Source organism: Aplidium turbinatum, chromosome 11, assembly GCF_918807975.1.
Source record: "Aplidium turbinatum chromosome 11, kaAplTurb1.1, whole genome shotgun sequence".
Lineage (NCBI taxonomy): Eukaryota > Metazoa > Chordata > Ascidiacea > Aplousobranchia > Polyclinidae > Aplidium > Aplidium turbinatum.
The window spans coordinates 11691719-11716171 of NC_137482.1; the positions used below are offsets into that span (position 1 = coordinate 11691719).

The window sequence follows — 24453 nt, forward strand, 5'->3', positions numbered from 1 at the left end:
CGAGAGTTTTCAAACAGATTTCATTGATTGTGTATGTTCGCAAATTCGCAATGGTTAGTCTTTCTCACAAAGACTGCGTTTAGCGTCGCTGCACCAATTAAGCTTTAATAGGTTTGATGTTTGCTTTCTTGCGATCTTATGAGCGCTGCTAAACTAAACAAACTTCTTTTATGTTTTCCTTTGCAACCTAAAAAGCGCGTGACTACAGTTACCTGTTATTTTTAAAGTGGCGCCTTCAGATTTGCCGCAAAATGTTCGGACAGGTGACTGCTGACTGTGCGGCAGTGTTACCGCGTATTGGCTTGATATCAAATCGTGCCCAAACGCAGGCCTCGAAATTCACGGCGGACATGTCTGTCGTCACAGCATGTGATGTCCGCGGGAAGTACCACCTAGATCGGTCATAAATGTCCGGCTGTCCGCTGAGAAATAACACAGGAACTAGCGATACAAATCGTCATTGCATAGCACGAATAATTGTTGCGAGAATGTAATTTCCCGCACATTCTAGCGCGCATCTAGAAAATGTGAATACTGTATCCCTTAGCTTCCATTCAACTTTCAAGCAAGAAAATTTTCGATTTTTACATTGCTTCAACGATTGATGACATTGAATCAGCGTAACAAAGGTGAATTCTTCGCTAAGAATCGATGGGAGTACCGGTACTTCTACACTAATCACGCGCAACTTAGCTCAAGTCTTACGTCACAATGTCTGGCTTTGATCTCCCAGCAAAATTGATAAGGCAAGGTTGGTTACAAAATTAGATTATACAGGCAGCAAGATGGCTATTATAGGCTATTACAGGCAGCAAGATGTAGCAAAATTTGTTAAGTTTTGGCGTTACAGTAAGAAAGAAAAGGCCCAGGGAAAATTCACTTTCGCTCACATGACACGCAAAAATAAACCTAAAGAAAAAGAACCTAGTGAAACTTTGCACAGCAGAAAATAGTAGCGTTAGTATACGGTAGATTGTAGAAGTTTTTCGATTCGTGCCCAGAGCATCGTGACGCAAGAAGCCACACGACCTCGTTCGGTGAAAGTTAATCAGTAATGCGGCGTATTAAGCAGCTACACGGCGCTTTGACTCTTCAAGCACACGTCGTTGGTCTGATGAAAGCCTTTCAGAATGACTTTGCTGAAATTTTAAAAAGGCTTAATCTAAACCGTATCCACTGTATAGTTCTCAAATGGCGAAGAATTATCAAGATAAAGTGATTAAGCAATGCATGACGATCGACGCTAAAACTGGTGTGTCCGTCGTGAGACTTAATTTGTCCGCCGAGATAGCTGCTCAGACCGGACACGTTTGTCCTCCGTCAACAAAAACGAATTTCGAGGCCTGCAAATACCTTTTTTCAACGCAGCGTTGTTGCGGAATTGCTTTGTTCTGCCGGATACCTAGCGAGATACATAGCGTAAAACAAGAAGTTGCGTGGCAGTTGGTTGGATAATTCAGCGTTTAACAAAAACGGAAATAATTGTAACAAACACTTCATAAGTGTCATGAAAACAGGGTGGGCGAAACATATTTTCACGGTAGGATGGGCGCCGGCCCACCCTATTTTGACGCCTATGTTGACCAGTGTATTTGTAAAAATGTAAAAATATTAGGCTACATTAAATTTTTTTAGGCTATGGATGTGCCTAATTAAATTTTTTTTTTGCCAATGGCTGTTTTATAGTTGTTAAAAGTATAGATTAAAAATCGTTGATGCATTGCATAAGTTTTCATAGCTGCATCTATCTATTCTTCAGGAATGGTTATCAGTCCCTCTTCATCTCAGAAAGTTTCAACACCTTTGGAACTTACTCAACAGAAGTATAATATATGCAAGCACTTTGCTTTCTGTCATTGAAGCCAAGCAGAAGAAAAGAAAAAAGCATAGAAAACTACAAAAGAAAAATTCGAAAGTATTATTTTCATATGTTAGGTTTAATTTGTTTTTTCATTATGTGTGTAGTCACCAAATTTTTATTCAGTATGCAACATATCATACAAGTTAATTCACATTTAATGATCTACTTGCATTTCGACTAATTTTGTTGCTGCGGTATTCTAAGATAAATAGTAACAACATGTAACGCTGAATACTGGGTACGAAATGCGTTCATTTTTAGCATAAGAGTCAACCTACCTAAAATTTTATTAGTGCGGCCCGCCACAGTTCTCCTTAGTGCCAAAGTGGCCCGCATGCAAAAAAGGTTGGTGACCCCTGGTTTAAGGCTCTTGGTCAAACTGCACAAGCACTGCAATATTGTCACTTGTCAGCCACTTGTACCGACTTTATTAGGTGAGACTCAGCTTTTGTCTTTGTTAGCAGAGTTCCACCAGTTTTTCAGTTTTCTTTTTAATGTTTCCCGGATGTTGATTTTGCCCAGTATCCTTGCTCTAAATGTCCTCTTTCATCAACTCTTGTCATCTTTTCTTAGATATCTTCTAATTTTTTTCCCTTTTCAGACTTGTCATATGAATTTCATAATCTAGCCTACTTGATTTTCTAAATTGCAGTTAAAATTGCTAATGTGTAAATACTTGTAGGCTATGTTTGGTACCGGTCTGCTACTATTCAGAGAATCCAATTTGGAGACAGCCTTTTTTTGGAGATTTCTAAAATCTTACAGCGGCATTTGCTTATTCAGAGAAGTTAGCTTAAATAATGAAAGGAAAGTCTCAGCTAAAAAGTTTCAACTGAAGTCTCAGCAAAAAAAATAAAACAGTTGTCAAACTGCGTTTCATGATTAACAATAGTGGTTAATCAAAAGAAGTCTCAGCGAAAATGTTTTGCAGCTAAATTTGCTAATCATCCTTTTATTTGCGCCTATTGCGATAACATACAGTAGGTACGCTGCGATCACAGATGCGATACAACAGACGACAGGAAGCAGCGAAGTGACATATAGTCTTCGAGTCAGCTGTTCCCCTTATTTTGGCTTGCTTTTAAGTGTCTTTCGCCGAAACACAGCCGCGTGCTCCGGAGCGGTGTCGAACCCACGTCCTTTCGAACGTTGCGCAGACGTTCTCACCACTCGGCTACGCAGCCGACAAACCCGTATACCCGTAAGATATCAGCTAACTTGCATCTACTGAAACAATAATTTTCTCGTTTGGGTATGGGAAAGTAAACACAAAAACCGCTTACCCAAATCATCCCTACAAATTCTCTAAATAAATAATAACCGTCGTTGGATTTAAGAAATCACCAAATCGGTTTTCTCCGAATTGGGATTTCTCTGAAACGGGCCATTCCGGTATGATGCAATGTACTACTTTGGATACTAAATTTAAAGTTCGTAAGTTCTTTTTATGCACAAGTATGCCAGATATGTTTGCGTAGTGCCTATGTTATGATTTTGGCATTGCACATAACTTTATGTTGAGTTATAATTATTAGGTTTTTATTTCAGAAATGAAAATGTCAGTTACTTTTCAGCATTGTGTTTTTTCATTTAGTTTTCCTGCATGAAAAGTTGCTATTTACTCGTGTTGCATGTCAGATGGTAGAACCAAAATTCTTATATCATTTCCGCCATCTTTATTAAAAGTAACAACGTATTTTACTTCAGATGAAAATATAAGGTGACCTTTCACAGTTCCTTTTTTATGTGCTAAGCAAAGAATTCATCACTAAGTAATCGACATACATTTTTCAGAAACAATGGAAAGATAATGGATCTAGTGTTTTATTCGATCATGAAGACGTAAATTGTATTATGCAGAACATGTTAGACAAAATTGAAGAAGAAAGCAAAAAGGTATCAGAGATTCTTTTTTCCTTGTCCTCGCCATCAAACTGCCAGTCTCTGAAGCTTGTTGGTGCAGATGATCTACATAACAACATTGAGTCTAGTCCTCAGCCAAAATATGTTTTTGATCTTGTGGAACCCGCTGATATGTCTGGTGATGTTTTGTCTGTTATCGACCAGAAAGTAGGAGACGACTTGGATTTATCAGAACTACATGAAAATGCATCTTCTTTTACTGCAGAGACTAGTTTCATCAGAGATAGTGGCATTGGAGCTTCAACAATTAAGACTGAATCATTGTCTATATCCAGTCCAGACGACATAGGGAGTACTTTAGAACATGATTTATCCTGTCTCAATTCAACAGAAGACATTCTTTTTCAGACTAAAAGCAATACAATTGTGGATGAATTATGCAACGAAGAAGATTACATCAAACAACTTGTCAGGAGAAGAGCTTATTGTAGCTCACCAAAATCTGATACGAAACAAAATCTTTTTACTCACCAAAACTCCCCACTCCAAGATATTAAAAAGTTTGATAGCTGCGTTCAATCTTTTGAAAACTCTCCGAAATTATCTTTAAGTTGTGAAGAACGTAAAACGGAAAAAGTTTCAGAAACGGAAGTTCTGGCATCAGTTACGTCACCAATAATGGGCTCTAAAGTATCTCTTTTACCTACAAATTGTACATCGTCCTCATTGCAAGACTCTTTACTGCCTATCCCTTCAGAAACCACTAACTCCATGGAGTTGAATGTTTCCTTAAACGAACCCAACTCATTCCAATGTCTTGAAGACAAACCTGATTCAGTGAAAGGTTGGTGTTTAATCTTTTGACTTTAAAGATAACATTTTTATAATTGAACTTGTGAAGAGGAAATGATAAATCAACGCATGAACTACATCAGTGTTTCCAATCTATGGGGCTGTCCATGGACTGCACTACCGGGTGGTTTCAACACAGTTTACCAATGCGGAAACATATTTAAAAACTGGCTGAAACGAGCTTCAAGTGTGAAAACGCTAAACGAAACTACTAAACTTATGGGTCGCAACCCAGCGACTTCATGTTGCTTTTGGCCGACCTAAAACTTCATCAACATACAACACCTAATGTTGCCATCATAAAAATGGTTACTGGATGCCTTCAAAATAAGATATTAGCTTATGCTGGGTCGTAAAATTCATTTTTTTTTTTAAATTTGGGTCGCTTTCAAAATAAGTTTGGGAACCACTGGTCTATATAGCCTGACTTGTAGGTTATTATACTTTGATAGAAATACAAATTCCGCCATTCTTTTAATCAGTACTTTCTTTACAAAAGATTGCGATGTTCACATAAAATTTATAATTTGATTTTCCTGCATCCAATTTAACTAGAATTATCTAAAAAAAAATTACAGGTAAACTAATTTGTAAAATTGAGGCTTTTTTTAACATAAAGCCTTTTTTCAGTTGCTTGCCCTATTTGTAGCAAAATGATGACAACCAAGAGCATCAACAAACATTTAGATACGTGCACTGGAGTGGCTACTAAGAAAGAAAGTCTACGCAAAAGGTAGGTTTTAATAGTGCAGTATTATGAAATCGTGGTTGAAGATATATATATATATATATTTAGTTATTCGATTGCATCAGGTTTAGCTTTGTTGTTCCTTTCAGTGGTATTGAAAACTCAAGCTGGGCCACAAGAAGTGGGGGTACTTCTGTCTCAACATTTGACATTGTCGTAGAAAGTTGAATATAAGCATGTATATTTCGAACCAACCCAAGCCAGTAAGCTAAACACTGAAAAATTTAAATATTTTGCGTTCGTAAAAATATGTTATTGTTATGTTACAAGCTGTATGTTAAAATATGATAATAGGTCTACCAATTAACTACTTTGAATTGTTCTATTCCAATTGTAGAAGTTCGTTTCCCTTACAAGGAAGAACAATAAGAAGATCAGTTGTGGCTTCAGTGAGTTAGCGTTTTTTGCGATGATTCAAAATGACCACGACCACGTGATGTTTCAATGCCTGTTCAGTGTTCTGCTTTCTCGTCATGGAGGTCTTGATTATGATTAGGTATCGGCAGATTCGGAATCAGCGCAAAAAAAAACATCTAAAATGAGATGCCCTCGCTCTTGTTTAAAAAATAAAGTCAAATTTTGTTAACCTGTGTTATTTTTGACTACGTATTTTTTGTATTTACCAGCTGTATAACTGGACCTGTTAAAAAGCAGCGACCGTCTTGTGAACCAAAAATAGAAAAAACTAAACTTAATCTTAGAACTATCATTAAGTGTTGAATGCACGAACGGTGAATTATATATCATTTAAGCAGCCTATTCCGAAGACTAATTTCAGGCCTCTAGGCTACGCTTCTTTATTTTTCTGGCGACCAAACATGGCCTACCAGAGCTTCTTCCCCGCGGCAAAATTCTTGCGCCGGGCAGCCAAATCCGTTAGAAAATTGTGGTTTTAAAAATCCGTTAAATATTATCGTGTTTTTGCGTTCACTCATGTAAGAACAACGTAAATAAAGCCCTGAAACATATTTGCAGTTGTACTTGAATGCACTTCTTCCCAAGTAAGTGTACAGCTAGTCTTCGAGTAAGTTAACGCTCAGACTTGTTGCAAAACTTTTATGAGCAATATTTCTTGCTGGCATGTGAGAGACAGATCCCACGAATTACACATAAGCCACGTCGAATTACCCAATAAGTGACGTCAAATTACCGTTAAATATTCATAAGTAACGTCGAATTACCCATAAGCCACGTCGAATTATCCATAAGTCACGTCAAACTACCCATAAGTCCGGCCGAATTACCCATAAGTCCGGCCGACCGGCCGAATTACCCGTAAGCCACGTCAAACTACCCATAAGCCACGTTGAATTACCCATGAGCAATGAGCATCTATAAGTAACGTTTACCATAAGTAGGCCTACCCATAAGCCACGTCGGGTAATTCGAATTGACTTGCGGTTAATTTGCCGGGACTTAACGGACTAATGGGTAATTTGACAGACTTATGAATAATTTGGCGTCACTTATGGGTAATTCGACTTGACTTTTGGGTAACTTGTACGGACTTATGGTTAATTCGATGCAACTTATGGGTAATTTGGCAGGACCTCTATGGGTGCTTCGACGTCACTTATGGATAATTCGGCAGGACTTAAGGTGCTTACGAGTAATTCGTGGGACCGGTGAGAGACTTGCCTTGTCTGTGATAAATGAATACGAGTAAAGAGAAAAAGTTTCACGTACAAACGCGAGTGGAGAAAAAGAAGTTAAAATACGAACGCGAGTAGAGAAGTGTTGGCTTGTGGAAGCTGGCGACCAAACATGGGCTGCCGGCGCGGTACGTGGTTTCGGAGGTCATTTAACGACTTCTCGGGGTCATGACCGCTTGGAGCTTGAGGCCTGAATTTATTTCTGTATGCACTACCTGTAATAGCCGTTTATTATGATACTTGATGCAATATTATAATCCAGAAAAAATGACTCCCAATTACTGTAACTCATGAAACAGCTTCGTCGGTCACGTAAAAGAATTCGTGTATTCCGTTATTCGTTTATTCCACTCGAAAAGTGTGTCGTGTTAAAGGAAGTGAGAATTTTTTAATACATGTTGAATGAATTACGTCTTTGTATGTTTCAGAATACTGTTAAAGTTGCTAATGATTTGAATGTACAAAAAGCTAACAACGAGGGCAAATCAGGTAAAAAGTAGCAAAATGTATATATTTCAGCTGTTATATTAGAAATTGAATGCCTGAGCTAAGCTTGATAAACATCAAGTCTATAACGTCGGACGAGCACCAATTTATATGTTTAAGCTTTTATTCCTTTTCTTTGTGCAGATGTCTGTAACGAAAAGCAGTATTCTCAATCTTCTGTAGATAAAAATGAAAGTGACAACTTGTCTGATGATGATGACGATGTTGAAGATACTAATTTGCCAACTGGAATGGAAAGTCTCAAATCAGCTTTAAAGGAAACCATTGCCAGCAACCAAGCTTTCAGTGAGCTCGTGGTACAAGCAGCAGCTGCAACTGCGAAAAAAGAAAAGGCGATGAAGTCCGAGGCAACGGTGTTAAAAAATAACAAAGAAAATCTTGATAATTGTCCTGCAAAGGAATCGAATGGTCTAAAGGAAATAAATTCACCGAAGTTTAAAGTGAAAATCCGAAATGTCGCATCAAGACGCAGAGCAAACCAGGACACTGAATCTGAAGAAGAAGAGGAGGAGGAGGACGTTGATGAAATCGAAATCCCTTCAGCACCGACAAGGAGATCGTGCAGGAAAACCACTTTAAGAAAATCGTACTGTGAAGTTAGTTCCGGCTCAGAAGATGAATTAGAAATTCAGCAAAAGGTGAGACAGTTAAAATTTATAAGTTATTACATGAATTGAAATATGCGTGACAAAAAATTAAATTAGTTATTGTAATTTTGCAGCCACTGAAGAAGAGATCTCGCATTCAAAATAAAACTCCTAAAAAGCGTGAATCTGATGAGGGTAAGCTATTAATTTCAACTAAGTATAACATTACATACTTTAATATTTATATTAGCTTCATCAATCATTATTGTGAATGCAACTCTAAGGAAATAATTGGCTTGAATTACAGTAAGTTTGTTCTGTTGTATATATATTTTTGTTGTTTTGTATTGTAAGCACCTTGTATTATGTTACAAACTACGCAAAACCATAAATTTTCAAGTTTTTTTTTTACTATTGTGCAATTAGACTAAGCAAAGCTTTTTGAATCTAATAACGGAAACGCGTAGAAATATGCTGTACTATTGGAGGAAAAAAAGTAAAACTATTGTGCAATTTTACAAAGACTATCGTGCATCAGAGGAAGAGCGTGAGGAGGATTCAACTGATAAAGCTGACAGAAAAGGAGATAAGACGGAGAAGAAATGTGAAAAGAGCGACTCAGAGGTTTTGAATATGACTGAGTAGATCATATTCTAAGGGTGTTGTGTTTCCACCTGGGAAAGTCTTAAAACTACGTGTTTCTTTAGCAACGACGTTAGATCAAGCCAAAATGAGCAGCGTACAATCAAAATAGATAACGCAATTTAAAGTGCGCAAAACAAAAACTCTGAATGTTAATCAAAACAGGAGAATTTGTGATATTCAGACAATCTTTCTAAAACGTAATTAGAGAACTAAAGCGCAAAGTACACGAAAGACCAAAGGAGATGAATGTTAGACTAGCCTATGCATTATGCAAAGTAGAAATTGCTTAACGTCATTATACAACAAAAGGAAAGTACAGTAATGGTGTGCAGCCGTATAGACATGACAAGTTAGAAATGTAACAGTAGCAATGTTCTTCAAAGGTTGTTTTTATTTCAACCAAAAAATAGTTTTGCTCTTATTCTAGTTCTAGTTTGTTTGATCACTAAGAATATTTGCCCAAATAACGATTGGTTCTCGAACCACTTACATCGTTTTGCACATATTCGGATATTTTTACTTACTTGGTTCATAAGCGCTGTACAAGTTTCGCGTGAATGCATTGTACCCTGTCCCTAGAAACCTAACTGTTAGCAGTTGTGGTGATGAATATTAAATAAAATTGTCATTTGACCTCATTGAAAGGCGTTTATCATTGATTTATAGGCATGAATAGATTTCAAAATACTTTTTTTTCACATATCTTTGCAGTTTCAAGTTTTTCTCATAAACCCAACCTCATACGTTGCTTTGAAAGAGATTGAAAATTGTTTGAATCCGGCCAATAGTTTGTCAACTGTTTTTTTTAATCATACTATGTAATCCTTGCAGGAAGGGGAGGTCGGACCATCTGATATTGATGTTGAAGAACTTTTGTCGAAAAAGTTTTACAAATGTGACATCAAGTGCGTCAGCAGTTCAATGGAAGTCATCGGCGGCGTTAGGTAATATGACGAGTCTACGTTTTTCTTCCTGGTTGTGATCGTTTCCAGTCAATAAATTAAACCGTGCTGTTGCTACGCAATCAACGTATCACACTACAAAGTTTGTTGTCGCAGGCATTACAACGGGACCGCTGTTGACCCTGCACAGCCGCGTTATCTAACTGGTGGTGCGTTGAGAGACTACCAGATTACAGGATTTCAGTGGTTAAAGGTGAATTGTTATTTTAACGGCCTATTGGGAATTGTGTGGACAAAACCTTAATGAGTACTGTGATGTAAAAAATAGAAATAAATCAATCTGGAAAGTAATAGATAATTTCAAAAACATATCCAGTGACTGCAAATGGATAACACCGGCTTGACAACAAAGAATGTATTGCACCTACAGTGAACTTTACGCTCGCAATGTTCTCCTTTCTTGCCAAAGGCCGTTTTTCGTTTCACCTTGCACCACTAGAAGCAATATTCATTAAAACTCTAGGCCCAGACTTATACCGTCAAAAAGATTTTGTTTACGCCTTAAAACTCCTTTGTTAAATTGAAATTATTTCACGTTGATTAAACAAAGTTTTCTTTCTGGTTCGTATTCATGATCAGATTTTGTTCGAGAATGGCGAAAGTGGTATTCTTGCTGATGAGATGGGGCTTGGGAAAACTGTGCAAACCATCGCAATAATCTGCAAGCTTGTCCAGTCTGGGGTCAAAGGCCCTTTTCTTGTTTGCGCGCCCACTTCTACTCTCAACAACTGGTTTTCGGAAATAAAGCGATTTGCTCCAAAAGTATGTTGCATCAGTTACGAGTTTTACTGCATCCTGTCTACTTTGCGTAGCTACAATCACTGAATGTCATCTTACGTTTGGATGTTTATCAGTTAGCTTAGATGAATTCAAAACTTCTTATTCTTCTGTAATGTCGACGTAACCTATTTGTACAGCGTTGATAAACCAAACCGTGGTCGCTCGATCTTGTTTTTCTTTGTTTGTATGTATCTAGGCTATATGTCAATTGTTGTGTGATGCAATTAAAAATCATCACTAACCATAGTGCAGCAGATGAAGAAAGAAAATTACCACGTTTTTCCACTGTTGTGAAGTCGGGCAAAACTATACGACTCCGACTCCTCGGTTTATAACTGACCAACTCCGACCCCACTGCCCTGGTTTTTACTACAGCTCCATAGCTCTGTGGCAACAGCATTTTTTTTATACTCAGCTAATATTAATAAAAACACTTCTTCCGTAGATAACGCTGCTACTCTACCATGGGACATCACCAGAGAGGATCCATCTGTTGCAGTGTTTTTCCGAGCAAGTCCGCAAGGCTGAACCGCTTGTGCTGATCACTTCGTACGACATTTTGATGCGCGATAAACTCGCTTTTTCTGTAAGTACCTACACAGACAGCAAATCAACCATTTTTTACATTTTTAACGTCTACAGACGTCAAATCAATGTAAAAAACTACTGATTTGCTATCTGGAGATTGGTTTATGTCACAAGCAAAAATGCGTATTTTGACACTGGTTTGCTACTTTGAATGCTACAGATAACAGATTTGAAGATGATTAATTAAATTTTCAATATCTACTGAATTTACGTTTTAGAGTTATTGTTGGAGTTACCTTGTTTTGGACGAAGGCCATCGGGTGAAAAACTTGAAAAGCAAGACGTTCCAAGAATTAAAAAGCTTAACAGTATGGATGAAATTCTTCAGTATAGTACCATGTTGATTTGCCTAATACTGAAAAATGCTTAACTTTATTATAATATGTACAACATTTTAACGACTCTAAACGTCTACATTATGTTACATTTTCTTAACCGCCAATTAAAGTAAGGAAAAAAGTGAATTTTGTAAATTGTTCGTACAGAATGATGTTTTTAATATCAGCTCCGTATTAATGTGCATTAATTTCAAAACGTCACACAACATGTTTTATTTAATGTGGCAATACACGCTTGGTCAGTTCTTGACGCATCAATATTCGATAACAGATTCAACACATTTTTGAGTACTATTTACGAAGCTTATTTCGTAAAAAATTTACGTGACTAAGTGACACCTTTCCATTAACTTTAATGTTATTACTAACGTGCCCAGGCGAGTGCTAAGTTGATGTTGACTGGAACTCCTCTCCAAAACAACCTCTCGGAATTGTGGTCGCTTCTCAATTTTCTCCTTCCGGAAGTGTTCGATGATATTCGGGCGTAAGTTTTCAAGCTGCCATTTACAACATTACTTACAAAATGATCGGTCTGTCTTTCTAGCTCAATCAGTAAATCTCAGGCCTTACATATAAAAAATAACAAAGTGAAACGACAACGATTTAACCTCAGCGTGTGGACTGTGAGTTAATCAGTCAATTTCTAGGCCAGCTCTACTTGGTTCACATTCAGAGGCACCCAATGGTTGTGTAGTTTTGTGACAGCAACAGTTTAGCAGTGGTAGTCAATTCAACTTCTTGTGTCACTGGTTCAAACCTTCTGCTGAGGACAGCTTATCTGACGCTACAAACTACATTTTAACCATTTTCATGACGTCACTTTAGAGTAAACAACATGGCCAATTTCAAATATTAAAAGGCAGTTGTGACGAAGGCTTTGTTTTGCAGATTCGAATCTTGGTTTGATGTCGATTGCATACAAACCAATGAAAAGATTTTGTCAATTCTTCATCAGGTATTTATCATATATCCCGATGCGGCGATACCAATAAATTCTCTTGTTGACTTACTTGACACTACGTTCTTTTTTAGGTGCTAACTCCATTTCTTCTGCGTCGGGTTAAAGCAGATGTGGAAGTAAAAATTCCTCGTAAACGGGAAGTCCTTGTCATGGCTCCTCTTGCTTCCTTGCAGGATAAATATTACAGAGCAACTGTCGATCGTTCCATTGTTCAACTTGTTACCAACAAAGAGGTAAAGTCTTCATATTTGAATTGTTTTCTCTGTTAAGCATTTGAAGTAGGTTACATTGTTTGTTCACTCAGTTACCCCACTACCTCGTAGAGTTTGGTGAAGAGGATGACTGCTCATCATTAATGGAAACGTCAAGCCATGGTTTTGGACTTTTTTGTTTTTAACGCCTACTGGGGTTGTGGATTCTCTAAGCAGTTTGATTTATATCCATTTATATTGAAATAAACCGACCATCAGCCAACTTAGCTTGTATTTCTTTTTTCTAGTGTATGTTTGTTTTTCATTTCTAACCTAAACAGATCGCACAAAAAATATCCCACAAAGATCAATTGAAATAAAGTTCTGTACATCGATTGCATTGATTATAAAAAAAAACTTTCAACCGAGTGAAACCAATTACTGGAGATGCTAAATAACATTGTAATTGACGATAAAGATCTACGTATTATTCAAAACCTTTACTTTAATTATTGGATATCAATCAAGAGAGGCGTTAGACAAGGATGTGTGCTCTCCCCAAACCTTTTTTCATTATATAGTGAGATCATCCTCTGATGTCTTGAAGATGAAGCTGGCGTAAATTTAAATGTTAGGGGAACTAACTTTAATAACCTGAGGTATGCTGATGACACTGTTTTAGAGGCTGATTCGGAAGCAACACTACAAAAATTTTTGAACAAATTAAATGAAAGAAGTAAAGAATTTGGAATGGAAATGAATGAAAAGAAAACGATGGTAATCACAAAGAAAAAAGAAAGTGAAATTCCAATCTGTCAAATTAAAATGAATGGAACAACTAAGTTATAAAACAAGTAAAAAGTTTTCGATATCTTGGGACAACAATAAACTTGGAGCAAAGATGATAAGCAGTTCAATATACTGTACGTATTGCTCAAGCAAAAACTACTTTTCAGCGAATGAAATCAATATTATGCAACAAGTACATTTCTTTCTCAACTAGATACAGAGCTTGGAATCAAGTGCGACAACAAAAGAAGAAGAATCTAAACAGTGTTTAAGTTGTGTTAAATTTTACGAAAAATGTCGGTTAAATTTTCATCAACATAGTTTTGTATCTTCAGTACTACAACGTCACTCCCGGTGTTGCCCATCCTGATAGTCGACCATCCAATAGTCAAGAAATGGCTGATGGAAAAGATAATAGAGCATCTAGAAAACTGAGCAGAAGCAAACAAACTGGTTTGTGAAATCACATTCTATATCTACCGTGTGTTTGTAAATTTCACGATTTCTTTTTCAGCCGTAAGTCATATTAACATAGCTTGCTGTATTGCGTAACTCACAGGTTCTAAAGCTGGGTACGCCTAGCCTACCTCCCGTGGAACGCAAAAATGTTTGTCGTATTGGCACTTTCACGATTTTTCGTTCCAAATTTCGAGTTGTGACACTTACTCAGAATCGATTTACTTGTGAAGCAACGCCAACCTCACGTATCACATTGGATGATTAAAACAGTTAATACTTTATTTGCTGTTTTTAAGGGGTACACCACACATAGACTATTGATTCAAGGAAAGCGTAGTATGCTACGTAGCTAAAAGTAGTACAATTATAGAGTAACCAAATGTTAGAGAATCTTTATCTTAGCTGAATCATATTTTATCCCGTTTCAGTCAATGAATTGGATGATTTTGACTTGTTTTAAATTTTTTTATGAATGTTTGAAAAATGTAATTTTAGTTTAGTTTTGTACAGAGGCTAAGCAGTAAGCATGCTTCACAATTCCTATCTTTTACTTCTGCATATAACAGAATACCTGAAGAAAAGGTACAACGTTGATTTGAATGATTTTGCCATTAACATTACACTGAACAATATGATGATGCAACTGCGCAAGTGCTGCAATCATCCCTACCTCGTGCAATATCCACTGGTTCCTGGCAGCGACGAATTTCGCGTCGATGAAGATATCGTGTTAACTTGCGGAAAAATGATGCTGTTAGATCGTATGTTGCCTACATTGAAAAGCCAAGGCCACAAGGTGAGCAAGAAAACGTGGATGTAAACTTAAGAAAAACTCAACCTAATTTCAAGTTTACAAGCTCAGCAATCTCAGAATAAGTAAAAAAAAAAGGAAATTTCAACCAGAATATAAGTTATTTGAGGCCGAATAGAAATCGATCGAGCAGGCGTCTCTGCAAGAAAACATTTAAGTTGCTGTTGTGTTATAAAGCAGCCTAGACCTCATCTGGGACATTATAGTTATATCTTGTGTCGACAAACATAACCCCACTTATTTGCATGAACAGGTTCTTCTGTTCAGTCAGATGACTTCCATGCTGGACGTACTCGAGGATTATTGCCAGCTTCGGGAGTATCGGTTTGTAAGATTGGATGGATCAACCAAGTGCGATGATCGTTTCAAATATGTAAGACTCCAGCTTACAAATACAGTATAGGACGACGGTTAACTGGATGAGCACATTCGAGATCGAAGTGATAACATGCCATCGTCTCATGTTTAAATCTAAATTTATTATGAGCAAAATGATTGGAACGGGTGGTTAAATGAGTTCAAAGTGTAGATACTAAACTCATTTGCAGATGAATTTTGTTGAACATGAGTTCAGTATTTACATTTTTTTTTTTTTTTATTAAACTAGGGTAATTTATGATCTTTTACTGTTTATTTCTTTTATTATCATCGCTTTCAGATCAAGGAGTTCAACGAAGACGTGGAAATCTTTATCTTTTTATTGTCAACTAGAGCTGGGGGTCTTGGAATCAATTTAACCGGAGCGGACACTGTCATTATTTATGATTCTGATTGGGTAAATATGAAAAAGACATCTTTTCCATTGAAACACTTGAAGCAGATCCACCATTCTTATTCTTTGTCATGGTTTCAGAATCCTCAAAGCGATTTGCAAGCCCAAGATCGTTGTCATAGAATCGGTCAGAAGAAACCTGTGCTCGTATACAGATTGGTCACCATGGGAACCATTGACCAACAGATTGTGGAAAGAGCTGCCATGAAACGAAAATTGGAAAAGATGATCATTCATCAGGTTACTATAGGCACCTTTTTTATTCATCGTATTCATTCCCATTTCATAGACTAAAGAAATCATTTATATAGAAAGGAGCGTCTATCGTTGTCAATTCCTACTAGGCTACAATCGTCTGCCAAGAAACATAGAAAGCATTTAGTGTTTCGGAAAAAAATTGCTGGGCTACAGGTCTGCTCAATGCATTATTTCTGACACACCAAGTAATTGATAAATTTTTCTTTTTCAGAAAAAGTTTAAAGGAAATTTGGAAAAGGAACTACGAAATTGTAAAGTTGTTACCCCTGATGAACTGTTGACTTTGCTGGAATCAAATGAACACGTAAAGTAGGTTTTTTTATAATAGTTCTTGCTTGAAAGTTTTTTTTTTTATGTTTTATCGTCATTGCTAAACTTAGCGTTTATAACCTGACGGATAAAGCGGAGGATAAATTTTCGACCTTTTCAGTGTCGCACTAACTCTGCCCACATCTGAGTTTACATGATAACTTTATTCTTCAGCGTGGCAGAAAGCAAAGAAAGTGCCATTAGTGAACACGACCTGCTGCGGCTTCTGGACAGATCGGACTTGTTTTCCGATCCAAATAATTCCACTGAGAAGATGGATTGGTTTGTGACGTCGCCGACCAGTGGCTCTTCTAGTCGCCGGCTGGTCTCAACTGCGCCGTTTCAAGTGATCGACGAGACGGCGAAAAGTAAAGAGCTCGTATTGTAACCTAATGTCACGTCTGATTTCATTTTCTGTTTTTGCCTTTGTTCTTGTGGAATCTACCTGCATCAGAAGCAGCCAAATATGGCTGATGGAGCCTTCTTTAATTAAAAAAAAAAAGAGTAAAATCTTAGGCTTTCCAAAATCAATCGACGGACACAAGTCGGTTTGAAAGAAACAGTGTTTTGATTTTCTAAAGTTTATTTCAAAAGATATCGAATGACAAATATTCTGCATTGTACTTGCTGTTGGTGTTATTTGATTGCGTTTTAACGTTTTTAATCAGTGTTTTTTAATGGTTGTTGAACATTTTATTTCACCATGTTTTTTTTCTGTTTATATTTTATCAAAATGATAGATATTTATGTTGTGATGGTTGTTCTTGACAATAACCTTAAAATTTAATGTTTGTTTGTGTTGAGTAGTTTGCAACGTCTTGGTGTTCAATTACAAAGTGTTTTGACAATTGAAAAGTCTGTTGTCGGCAGGAAATATTTAACCACAGCTGGCAAGTTGCCCTTCTTTCAACGTCATCTCGAGCCTACGGAAAGTCAGTTTTTATTTCCCAACGATGGTTTTCAGGTTTTGACTGAAATGTAATCGTCGTTAGCATTAACGCCTCGATTGTCACAAGCTTGCAGAAGTATCACAGCAGTCAATCAACGACAATACATTTTATGCGAGTTAGTGGTGAACGTGCTACGTCAATAATATTAAAGCAATACACATAAAGGCTTTTCTAAATTCAAGCACAAGCAATATCATCAGCTTAAAGAAAATTTAACCTTACTGTGAACAACATCAAAAACCTAATACCGGTAATGTTAGTTTTTTTCTTGTTTCGATTCAATGTGGAAATTAAACAAGAAAATAAGTCGCAAAGAACACAACATTAGTAGCCTAATAAGTCGGCTTCATTTTTTACAATCCGTTCAATAACAATTGGTAAAATAAATCTACAACATCAGCTGTAATGTTTTCCGTGCAAAATCTAGCACAGTATGATAAAAAAAACGTAGAGATCCAAAATTTTTATTTTATCAATACAAGCGAATGAAACACGACTAAATGATAAAACACCGTAAATTATACACTACGTATCATATACCATTGAAATTATTCAAATGTGTTATACCAGACGGTCCAGTAATTCCTCCTTGGTGAAACGAAGAATTAGAGCATACGACATGATCAACTAAAGATGGCAAGATATCATGATCGGATTCCATTAACCTGTTAAAACTTGTTAAAATACTTTGTTCATTTTGCACGTCAGAAGGCAACGAAGGAGCATTTAGATCATGATTGTTTGCCAGAAGCATGCTTTCTGTTAAGTTCGTGCAGTCAGGGATGTCTTTACACTGGAGGCCATCGCCTAGTGATTCTTCAAACATACAGCCACTTGTGCTAGGCAAAGACGAACCTGTGTTTTGAACGCATGCCTTCTTAGACGGGTTTTCGTCAAAGCTAAGCGGGCGTTTGCGTAGCTGGCTTTGAACTATGCTGGGGTTAGAGTTTTTAACTTTGCTTATCATTTTTTTCATCTGTTTTTCGGCTTTGTTGAGAATATCTTCATCGGTGCATGAGTGAATCAATGTCGAGAGCTCTTGTATGCTTTTCTTTATGTCTTCTTGGATTGATAACCTCTCGTTGATTATGCGATTAGTGCTCGCATCTTCCTTGGTTTGAACTTCAACAACCGCTGGACCAGTGATGGTAGACAAATATATGTAATCGTTTATCTCTTGCTCTGTTGGATACGCATCGCTGCCGTCGTAGGGTAGGCCATTTCTTATGAGCATTTCTCGGACAAAGTCATGGATTATCAGCTGTATGTGCCTTAACTCATAGTAGCCGATCGTCAAAAGCTCGTCGATCTTGTTTCTAACCAACGGATCCATGACACGAACAGGATGAGGAGCATTAGCATCCACTGGGTGGTCGGCATGAGCTTCTGGGAGTGGAATATTTAAAAAATAACGATGGACAGTTCTGATGTTTCCGGTATGCATGGCATCTTTTAACTGGTTTATTAAATTGGCTTTTTCTTTTCTAAGAATATGTTTGGAAGCATTGTAAACTTCAGAAGGTAATGAATATTCCGGAAATAAAACCACTTCACGGATATACATGTGTGCGGGACAATTTCGCTTTTTTGTTGGTTTTATTCTTCTTCGCCTAGTTTCTGGCTGTTGTGTTTGTTTTTCACTAAAAGTCACTGAGGGCTCTGTGTTCCAGAGACAATCATTGTTTTGAAAGTGCATCTGCAAAACCAATAAACGAATCAATTCAAATAAAATTGTAACGGTAAAGCATAAAGCAGCCTTTGGTTATAAATACCAGTAACTATGGGCATAACTCAATTGATTAGCAAAAGTTCGCCCCGATAGCTCAGTTGGTTAGCGCGTGACTTCGTGAACGAAGAAACTTCAAGATCAAGCGGCGCTGCTTCGACTCTCGGCGCTGTTTGTGCTTGAGCAACGCATTCTAAGGGCTGCTTTCCGTTTAGCGGAACCTAGTGGATGGAATAATTTCCCGGCAACACTTCAACAATTGGAAACTTCACTCTGTCAATCTCGGTAACCGGCCCTGGGTCAAAAGCCTCTACTCTACAAGTATGCGAAACTACCTGGAATAATCAGTTCGAGGATAAAGATTCAAAACCATAACCATAGCAACTGGACCTAATTAAATCTTCGAAATGTTGTTAAAATACTAGTTATTAAAAATGATTTCCATTTCAAAAGGGTTATTTTGGTACTGTTGTTTTTCTTAACAGGCAATACAGCAACAAACAAAAGTCTACTCAAACGTACTTGCGTTTTTTCAGCTTTCAACTTGTAATATTGAGCTCCATGTTGGCAGTGTTTAACTTGAGAACTATTGGTAACAAATGGAGTACCAGTAAAAGGAACAACAAGATTTCTATTGTTGAACTCCCAGTAAATTCTATCTGCAATGAAAGTAAAAATATTACACTGAATAGAAACCACTAGAGTAGAATGTAATTGAAAGGATGGATTTGATGATCACAATATTCTAACTCTATAGAGTTCATATTATTATCACTAAATTGACCCCTAATTTCTAAACGCAATAAATTACAGAAGCATATATTAATAGGGAAAGACATCATGTTTGCATCAGGGTTGCCAGATGGCCTTTTTTTAGGCCAAATTCCAGAAAACTGGCCTTTTTAAACGGCAGTTGGCCTAAAAAAATTGATGCAAATAAGGCCAGAAAATCTGGCCTTATTTGGCCCTTTTTATGGCTGCAAGTTTTGACCGGTTTAGAAAGTATTATTTTAAGGAAATTCAATTGTAATATAAAAGTATCACTTATCACTTAGAGCAGCGGTTCCCAAAGCGGGCGCCAGCGCCCCCCTGGGGGCGTTTGCGACCATGAAGGGGGCGCTGGCTATAAAGTGGGCGATTGGGGGGCGCTAAGAGTAAACCAGGGCAGTTACAAGAAAAAGTTTGCAAAGGATTTTTGTCATGCAATTATGTTGGCAACGTCGCTTCGCAGTGCCCTACAAGTTTGTTGAGGTCGTAACACATGACTTACTTTGAAGCACTGCGAATATGCAAACCCGATCTTTTGAGCGCTTACTACTCCACACCGAAGTACGATGGCTTTCCAAGGGAAATTGCCTTGCACGATTTTAATCGCTGTTTGAAACGGTCGTGGAATTTCCATAGAGTTGTGACCCTGGCCTTGCGAATGACGTCTTGGTTGTGAGAAATGATATCGCCTACTTGTCAGACATATTTTCCAAATTTAATGAGTCTATCCCTTCACGGTAACGAAGTAAACCTAATCAAGGTGAAATCGGCACTGTCTGGGTTCAGTGATAAGCTCGCGTTCTATCAGCAAAATTTGGCTAGACGAGAATTTTTCCAAATCTCAAGCTTGCATCAACTTGATACCAGTGACAGAGGCATATTTGATGTTGATGAAGAGACGTACAGCAATCATCTTCAAGAAGTACACAAAGACATGGGAGTTCGATTCCATGATGTATTTCAGTTGTTTGTTTGTTTTATCTTTACCCTGCATTGCGGGAAAGCGGACTTGAGCGCCATGCATCGGTGTACTCCTTCCGACGTACACCTGACCCACGCTGCAGCCGACGGCAATGTCTGTTTCCGGTTGTCTACTCTACTTATGACTTAAATTTGGTACTACCCATTACTCGAAATCGATCACTGGGTAGAGGCAATTATTGTAAAGTTTCTTGCCCAGAGAAACAACATCAAGTGCGGGTGGCTGGAGTCGAACATGCAGGCTCTCGACTGCGATCCCAACACGCTAACCACTCGGCCACTGCTGCGGAGTCTCACTAGATAATCTCTGACTAGATAATCGACCCATTCTGTGATATTTCCAAACATGGAATTCTTGAGGAGGAACTGATAACATTGCAAGGCGATTTTGCACTCAAACCGAAGTTCAATATCTCGCACCAATAGTTCTGGTTACAGAACCAAATCAAAGAGAAATACCCTCACGTGTGGAATCGGGTCAAATTTTTTATCATAGTCTTTCCCGGCTCAAACTTGGTGGAGCGTGCTTTCAGTGCCGTGACAACGCTTCTGGATAATAAAAGAAACCGTCTTGACATACTTAGATAGAGGGAGACTTAAGATTGTTCCTATGCAACTGAAGCCCGATGTCAAGAGACTGATGACATTGCACCAACCTCATCTGTCTCATTAGACTTGGACTTGAATGGAAAATAACTTTGGTTTTACTTTTTTGTCGAGGGGGCGTTTGATACTCTGTTTGTTGTCCAGGGGGGCGCTATTAAAAAAAAGTTTGGGAAACACTGACTTAGAGCCTAGCTTATATTCGTTTTAATTTTAATTCGTGAGTAGAGACATAGGTAGAGAGTAGAGAATGTGTTAGCAGTGGACAGGGCGGTTCTATTAAGTTGCACCTGCCGTAAACCGTAAAGTATATTATACACTTGCCTTGTTTGTTAATGTGATGTGTTTGCATTCCATTTGTGCAATCTTGTCGTATTTTGTTTGCTGCTAAATAATTTCAAAACCGAGTATTAGTTTTAGTTCTCATGACATCTTAAACGTAATTGATTTCATACTGGGTTGGTCTGTGAATAAGTTTATTATAAAAGCCTACGACAACACATTTCACTGATTGTTGAACACTCCACGTTTACTTCTGATCCGGTTTGCAATACGCAAAATGCTACAGAACGACAGGGAATCTTTCCATTCGTTTATTTTTGATTTTTTAGATTCGTGGTTTTAAACTTCTATACATCAAATAAGTTTTGATGTGAGTAAAGGCTATATTTTATATTGTTATTGCGAAATTGAATTTAGACATTCTTTAGTTGATACAAACAGTGTTATATTTTAATAATTCTTCTGTAGTCATGTATAGCACTGAAAATAGTTTCCAATCCTGTAGTTATAGACATCCCTGGTACATATACTCAATAAGACAAATTCATGCTTATTGCTTAGCTAGATGTTCCGAATAGCACTGTTCATGAATTGAAGTAATAATGGTTTCTAGTTTATCTGCTACTACAGTAATTTTTCATTAATCAAATTATGCAAACTGTCACAATCAATGTGTATTGCCTCGCGATGGGTTGCTTTGTGTCTTCAACGAGCGTTGTTGTTTTGATTGTAAAATTCTGGTGCGATGTGTTATTATCGGTTATGACCTGAAGTAACCTTGGATTGCGAATCTTTGTTATGTAACGTAGTTCTGGACCATTCTGTAAGATGCGAACCTCGTACATTCTGTTGTTTTCTCAATCACCAATTATCGTTTGTCATGATGTCATAAGGATGTTTATCAGTAAATGTCCGATTGCGAAATATTTATTATGTAAGAATCTTCTACACCACGTGATATTCTTTAAACTTCTTTGAGCTTCTGCTTGTTTACATTTTATGCAAATTGTCAGAACAATGAGTGATGTAATATTGCGTAACCTTCTCAAAGTTACTATACCGAGAAACCTTCTATAAATAGTGGTGTAATTTATTATGATGATTATTATGAGTTGATTAACTTATGAGAGTTGTGTTATGGGTTGTGGATTGGTAGTTGGTGCAGAAATTATTGTTGATTGAGAGTTGAAGTTAAACTGACTGGTAAAGCGGTGGTCGAATAAATTTGTGGCTAGAATACGGTGCGATACTGATGAGCCCAGCCTCATGGGCGAAACACGTGTCTATCGCTGTCAATTCTTGCTACAAATCGGCTGCCGAGAAACATATAGATGAGAATTGGTGCTGATATAAATTGTGTTCGAAATTAGAGTTATTTGAGAAGCCGTTCGTTAAAGTCCTTCAAGAAGTTAGATTATCATTTCACTAGTAGAACCATTCGACATTTAATTGACTGCTTTTCGGTTTGACCCATTAAACTACGTCATTGAACCTTTCCAAGTCTTTTTTCTGGTAAGAGATAGAAAGAAATCGTGACACAAACGAACCGGTCATTATGCTCTGACAGTGCTAAATTATTATCTGTCACATTTGATTGTAAAATGGCATTTTCAAAAAATTATTTCAATTAAGTTGTTAGCGTTTATTTAGCCTTAGAAGTAAATAAAAAATTTGGTCTTTTTTTGGCCTTATTTTATGATGCATTTGGCCTTATTATAGCTTGAGTATCTGGCAACCCTGGTTTGCATTAACATTTCCATGCAAAGCTTTATAAACTACATGCCGGTTCAACAAGAATAGAGTTTTTTTGACAAAATACATATATAAGTAACAACACTATATCATAAGCAGTGTCAGATTATGGTACTCAAAAGACGACAATGGACAATACAAACAATAAATTTCAGAAAATTAAAATGCTTTATTAGTTACCTGCTTTACCATATCTTGTACAGCTGACTGAGTTCCCCCCACCATCCTTAAGTGAATATTCTTTTGACTTTTTGCATGAAGATCTAATAATAAACTTTGTTTTTGATGAATTACTATATTCTTTAAGGAAGTTTTCTAGCTTTTCTTTTCCGTCAACAGATCCTTTGATGTAATTACCAACTTTTTGAGCATGGTCCACATACATAGCCAGCACCCGATATACTGACTTACCGGTACCACCAATATTACCACCAGACATGTCAAACTATGGAACAGTGCACTACACTTGCCTAAAATTAACACAAAAAAGCATTTCACTGATAGGCATTCACATCATTAAACGGAAGGCTACCATACTAAAATGGAAACAGTCATTATATCTTAACTCTACAAAAAGAGTGCTCAATGCCAAGAAAAAAAGCCAAGCATTGAGCACTCTTTTTATAGCGTTAAGATTTGTTAAGATTAGTTACGGTACAGGTAAAGCAAATGTAGATCTTTGCTACTCTCATAGCAATTCTAACAGCCTGTCTCACCCGCAGTGAATAAGATCCTTGCAAGGTTCTTATTCAAATAAAATATTATACATATTCAGGGGTCGATCTTAACTTTTTTTTCAATAGCCCATCGGACTAGTTGCTCCCCGTTTTCACTAGCCCGCACGATTTTTCACTAGTCCGATCAGTTTACCGACTTTTCACTTGTCTGATGACGTATTAAGATAAGTGTTTTGGCTTAGACTGATACTAACTAAAGGCTTTCAGATTTCAGTACGCACAAGAGAGCAACAATACGCACAAAAACACCTTCTAGGTCATGGAGGCACACGAGCTCTTCAACTACGACAAGGTAGCAATCCAAAGAAGAGGAGAAAAAACGAAATAAAAGTCGAATAAATTATTGTTTGTAAAAATGTTCAAGCTTGGGGACGTATTAATATTAGGCTACACAGTGACAACAAGCTCTTCTTCGCTGTCAGAATCAGAAGACATGTCAAAATCAGAATCAGCATATGCTTTCTTCCTGTCAGTCCTTGTAAAAACTACCGATAACTACCCAGCTAACACTAAGCGTTAGACACTTTGTAGTAGTAACGTTGAATCAGCATTTGATCACGATATATCAACAACAAAAACGTTAATTTCGCTAACTGCTGCTTGCTGGGATGCTGGCTTCTGCGTGCTGGCGTTACCACGTGTCGTGTCTAGCAAAAATGCGAGAAAAAAGTAGTCACGTGCTCAGTTGACCGACTTTGCAGCCTTCTTCATGCAATTTCGC

The 24453-nt window shown here is 37.4% G+C and overlaps 2 protein-coding genes across 5 annotated transcripts in view; one reads left to right on the forward strand and one right to left on the reverse strand.

Annotated features, from left to right (window-relative positions):
• Positions 1 to 16781, forward strand: part of LOC145779298 (uncharacterized) — a 28095-nt gene extending 11314 nt beyond the window's left edge. For 3 of the 4 annotated variants that reach the window (XM_082590843.1, XM_082590842.1, XM_082590844.1), the window contains 23 exons: positions 1760 to 1915; positions 3656 to 4568; positions 5207 to 5309; positions 5662 to 5713; positions 7405 to 7465; positions 7607 to 8121; positions 8205 to 8265; positions 8594 to 8694; positions 9547 to 9659; positions 9774 to 9870; positions 10257 to 10439; positions 10903 to 11043; positions 11264 to 11353; positions 11761 to 11867; positions 12272 to 12338; positions 12416 to 12577; positions 13660 to 13777; positions 14350 to 14579; positions 14848 to 14967; positions 15253 to 15369; positions 15448 to 15606; positions 15836 to 15933; positions 16108 to 16781. In XM_082590843.1, the coding sequence (XP_082446969.1) occupies positions 1760 to 1915; positions 3656 to 4568; positions 5207 to 5309; positions 5662 to 5713; positions 7405 to 7465; positions 7607 to 8121; positions 8205 to 8265; positions 8594 to 8694; positions 9547 to 9659; positions 9774 to 9870; positions 10257 to 10439; positions 10903 to 11043; positions 11264 to 11353; positions 11761 to 11867; positions 12272 to 12338; positions 12416 to 12577; positions 13660 to 13777; positions 14350 to 14579; positions 14848 to 14967; positions 15253 to 15369; positions 15448 to 15606; positions 15836 to 15933; positions 16108 to 16321 (3978 nt within the window). In that variant the 3' untranslated portion in view covers positions 16322 to 16781. The remainder of the gene's footprint in view (positions 1 to 1759; positions 1916 to 3655; positions 4569 to 5206; positions 5310 to 5661; positions 5714 to 7404; positions 7466 to 7606; positions 8122 to 8204; positions 8266 to 8593; positions 8695 to 9546; positions 9660 to 9773; positions 9871 to 10256; positions 10440 to 10902; positions 11044 to 11263; positions 11354 to 11760; positions 11868 to 12271; positions 12339 to 12415; positions 12578 to 13659; positions 13778 to 14349; positions 14580 to 14847; positions 14968 to 15252; positions 15370 to 15447; positions 15607 to 15835; positions 15934 to 16107) is intronic. The other variant, XM_082590845.1, reaches the window with a different exon arrangement.
• Positions 16782 to 16974: 193 nt separating this feature from the next.
• On the reverse strand, positions 16975 to 23396 carry LOC145779874 (uncharacterized). The gene is made up of 3 exons (XM_082591543.1): positions 23176 to 23396; positions 19132 to 19268; positions 16975 to 18579 (listed from the first exon to the last, which is right to left on the reverse strand). The coding sequence occupies exons 1-3, from the start codon at positions 23378 to 23380 to the stop codon at positions 17416 to 17418; spliced, it is 1506 nt and encodes a 501-aa protein (XP_082447669.1). The 5' UTR covers positions 23381 to 23396; the 3' UTR covers positions 16975 to 17415.
• Positions 23397 to 24453: the final 1057 nt, after the last annotated feature.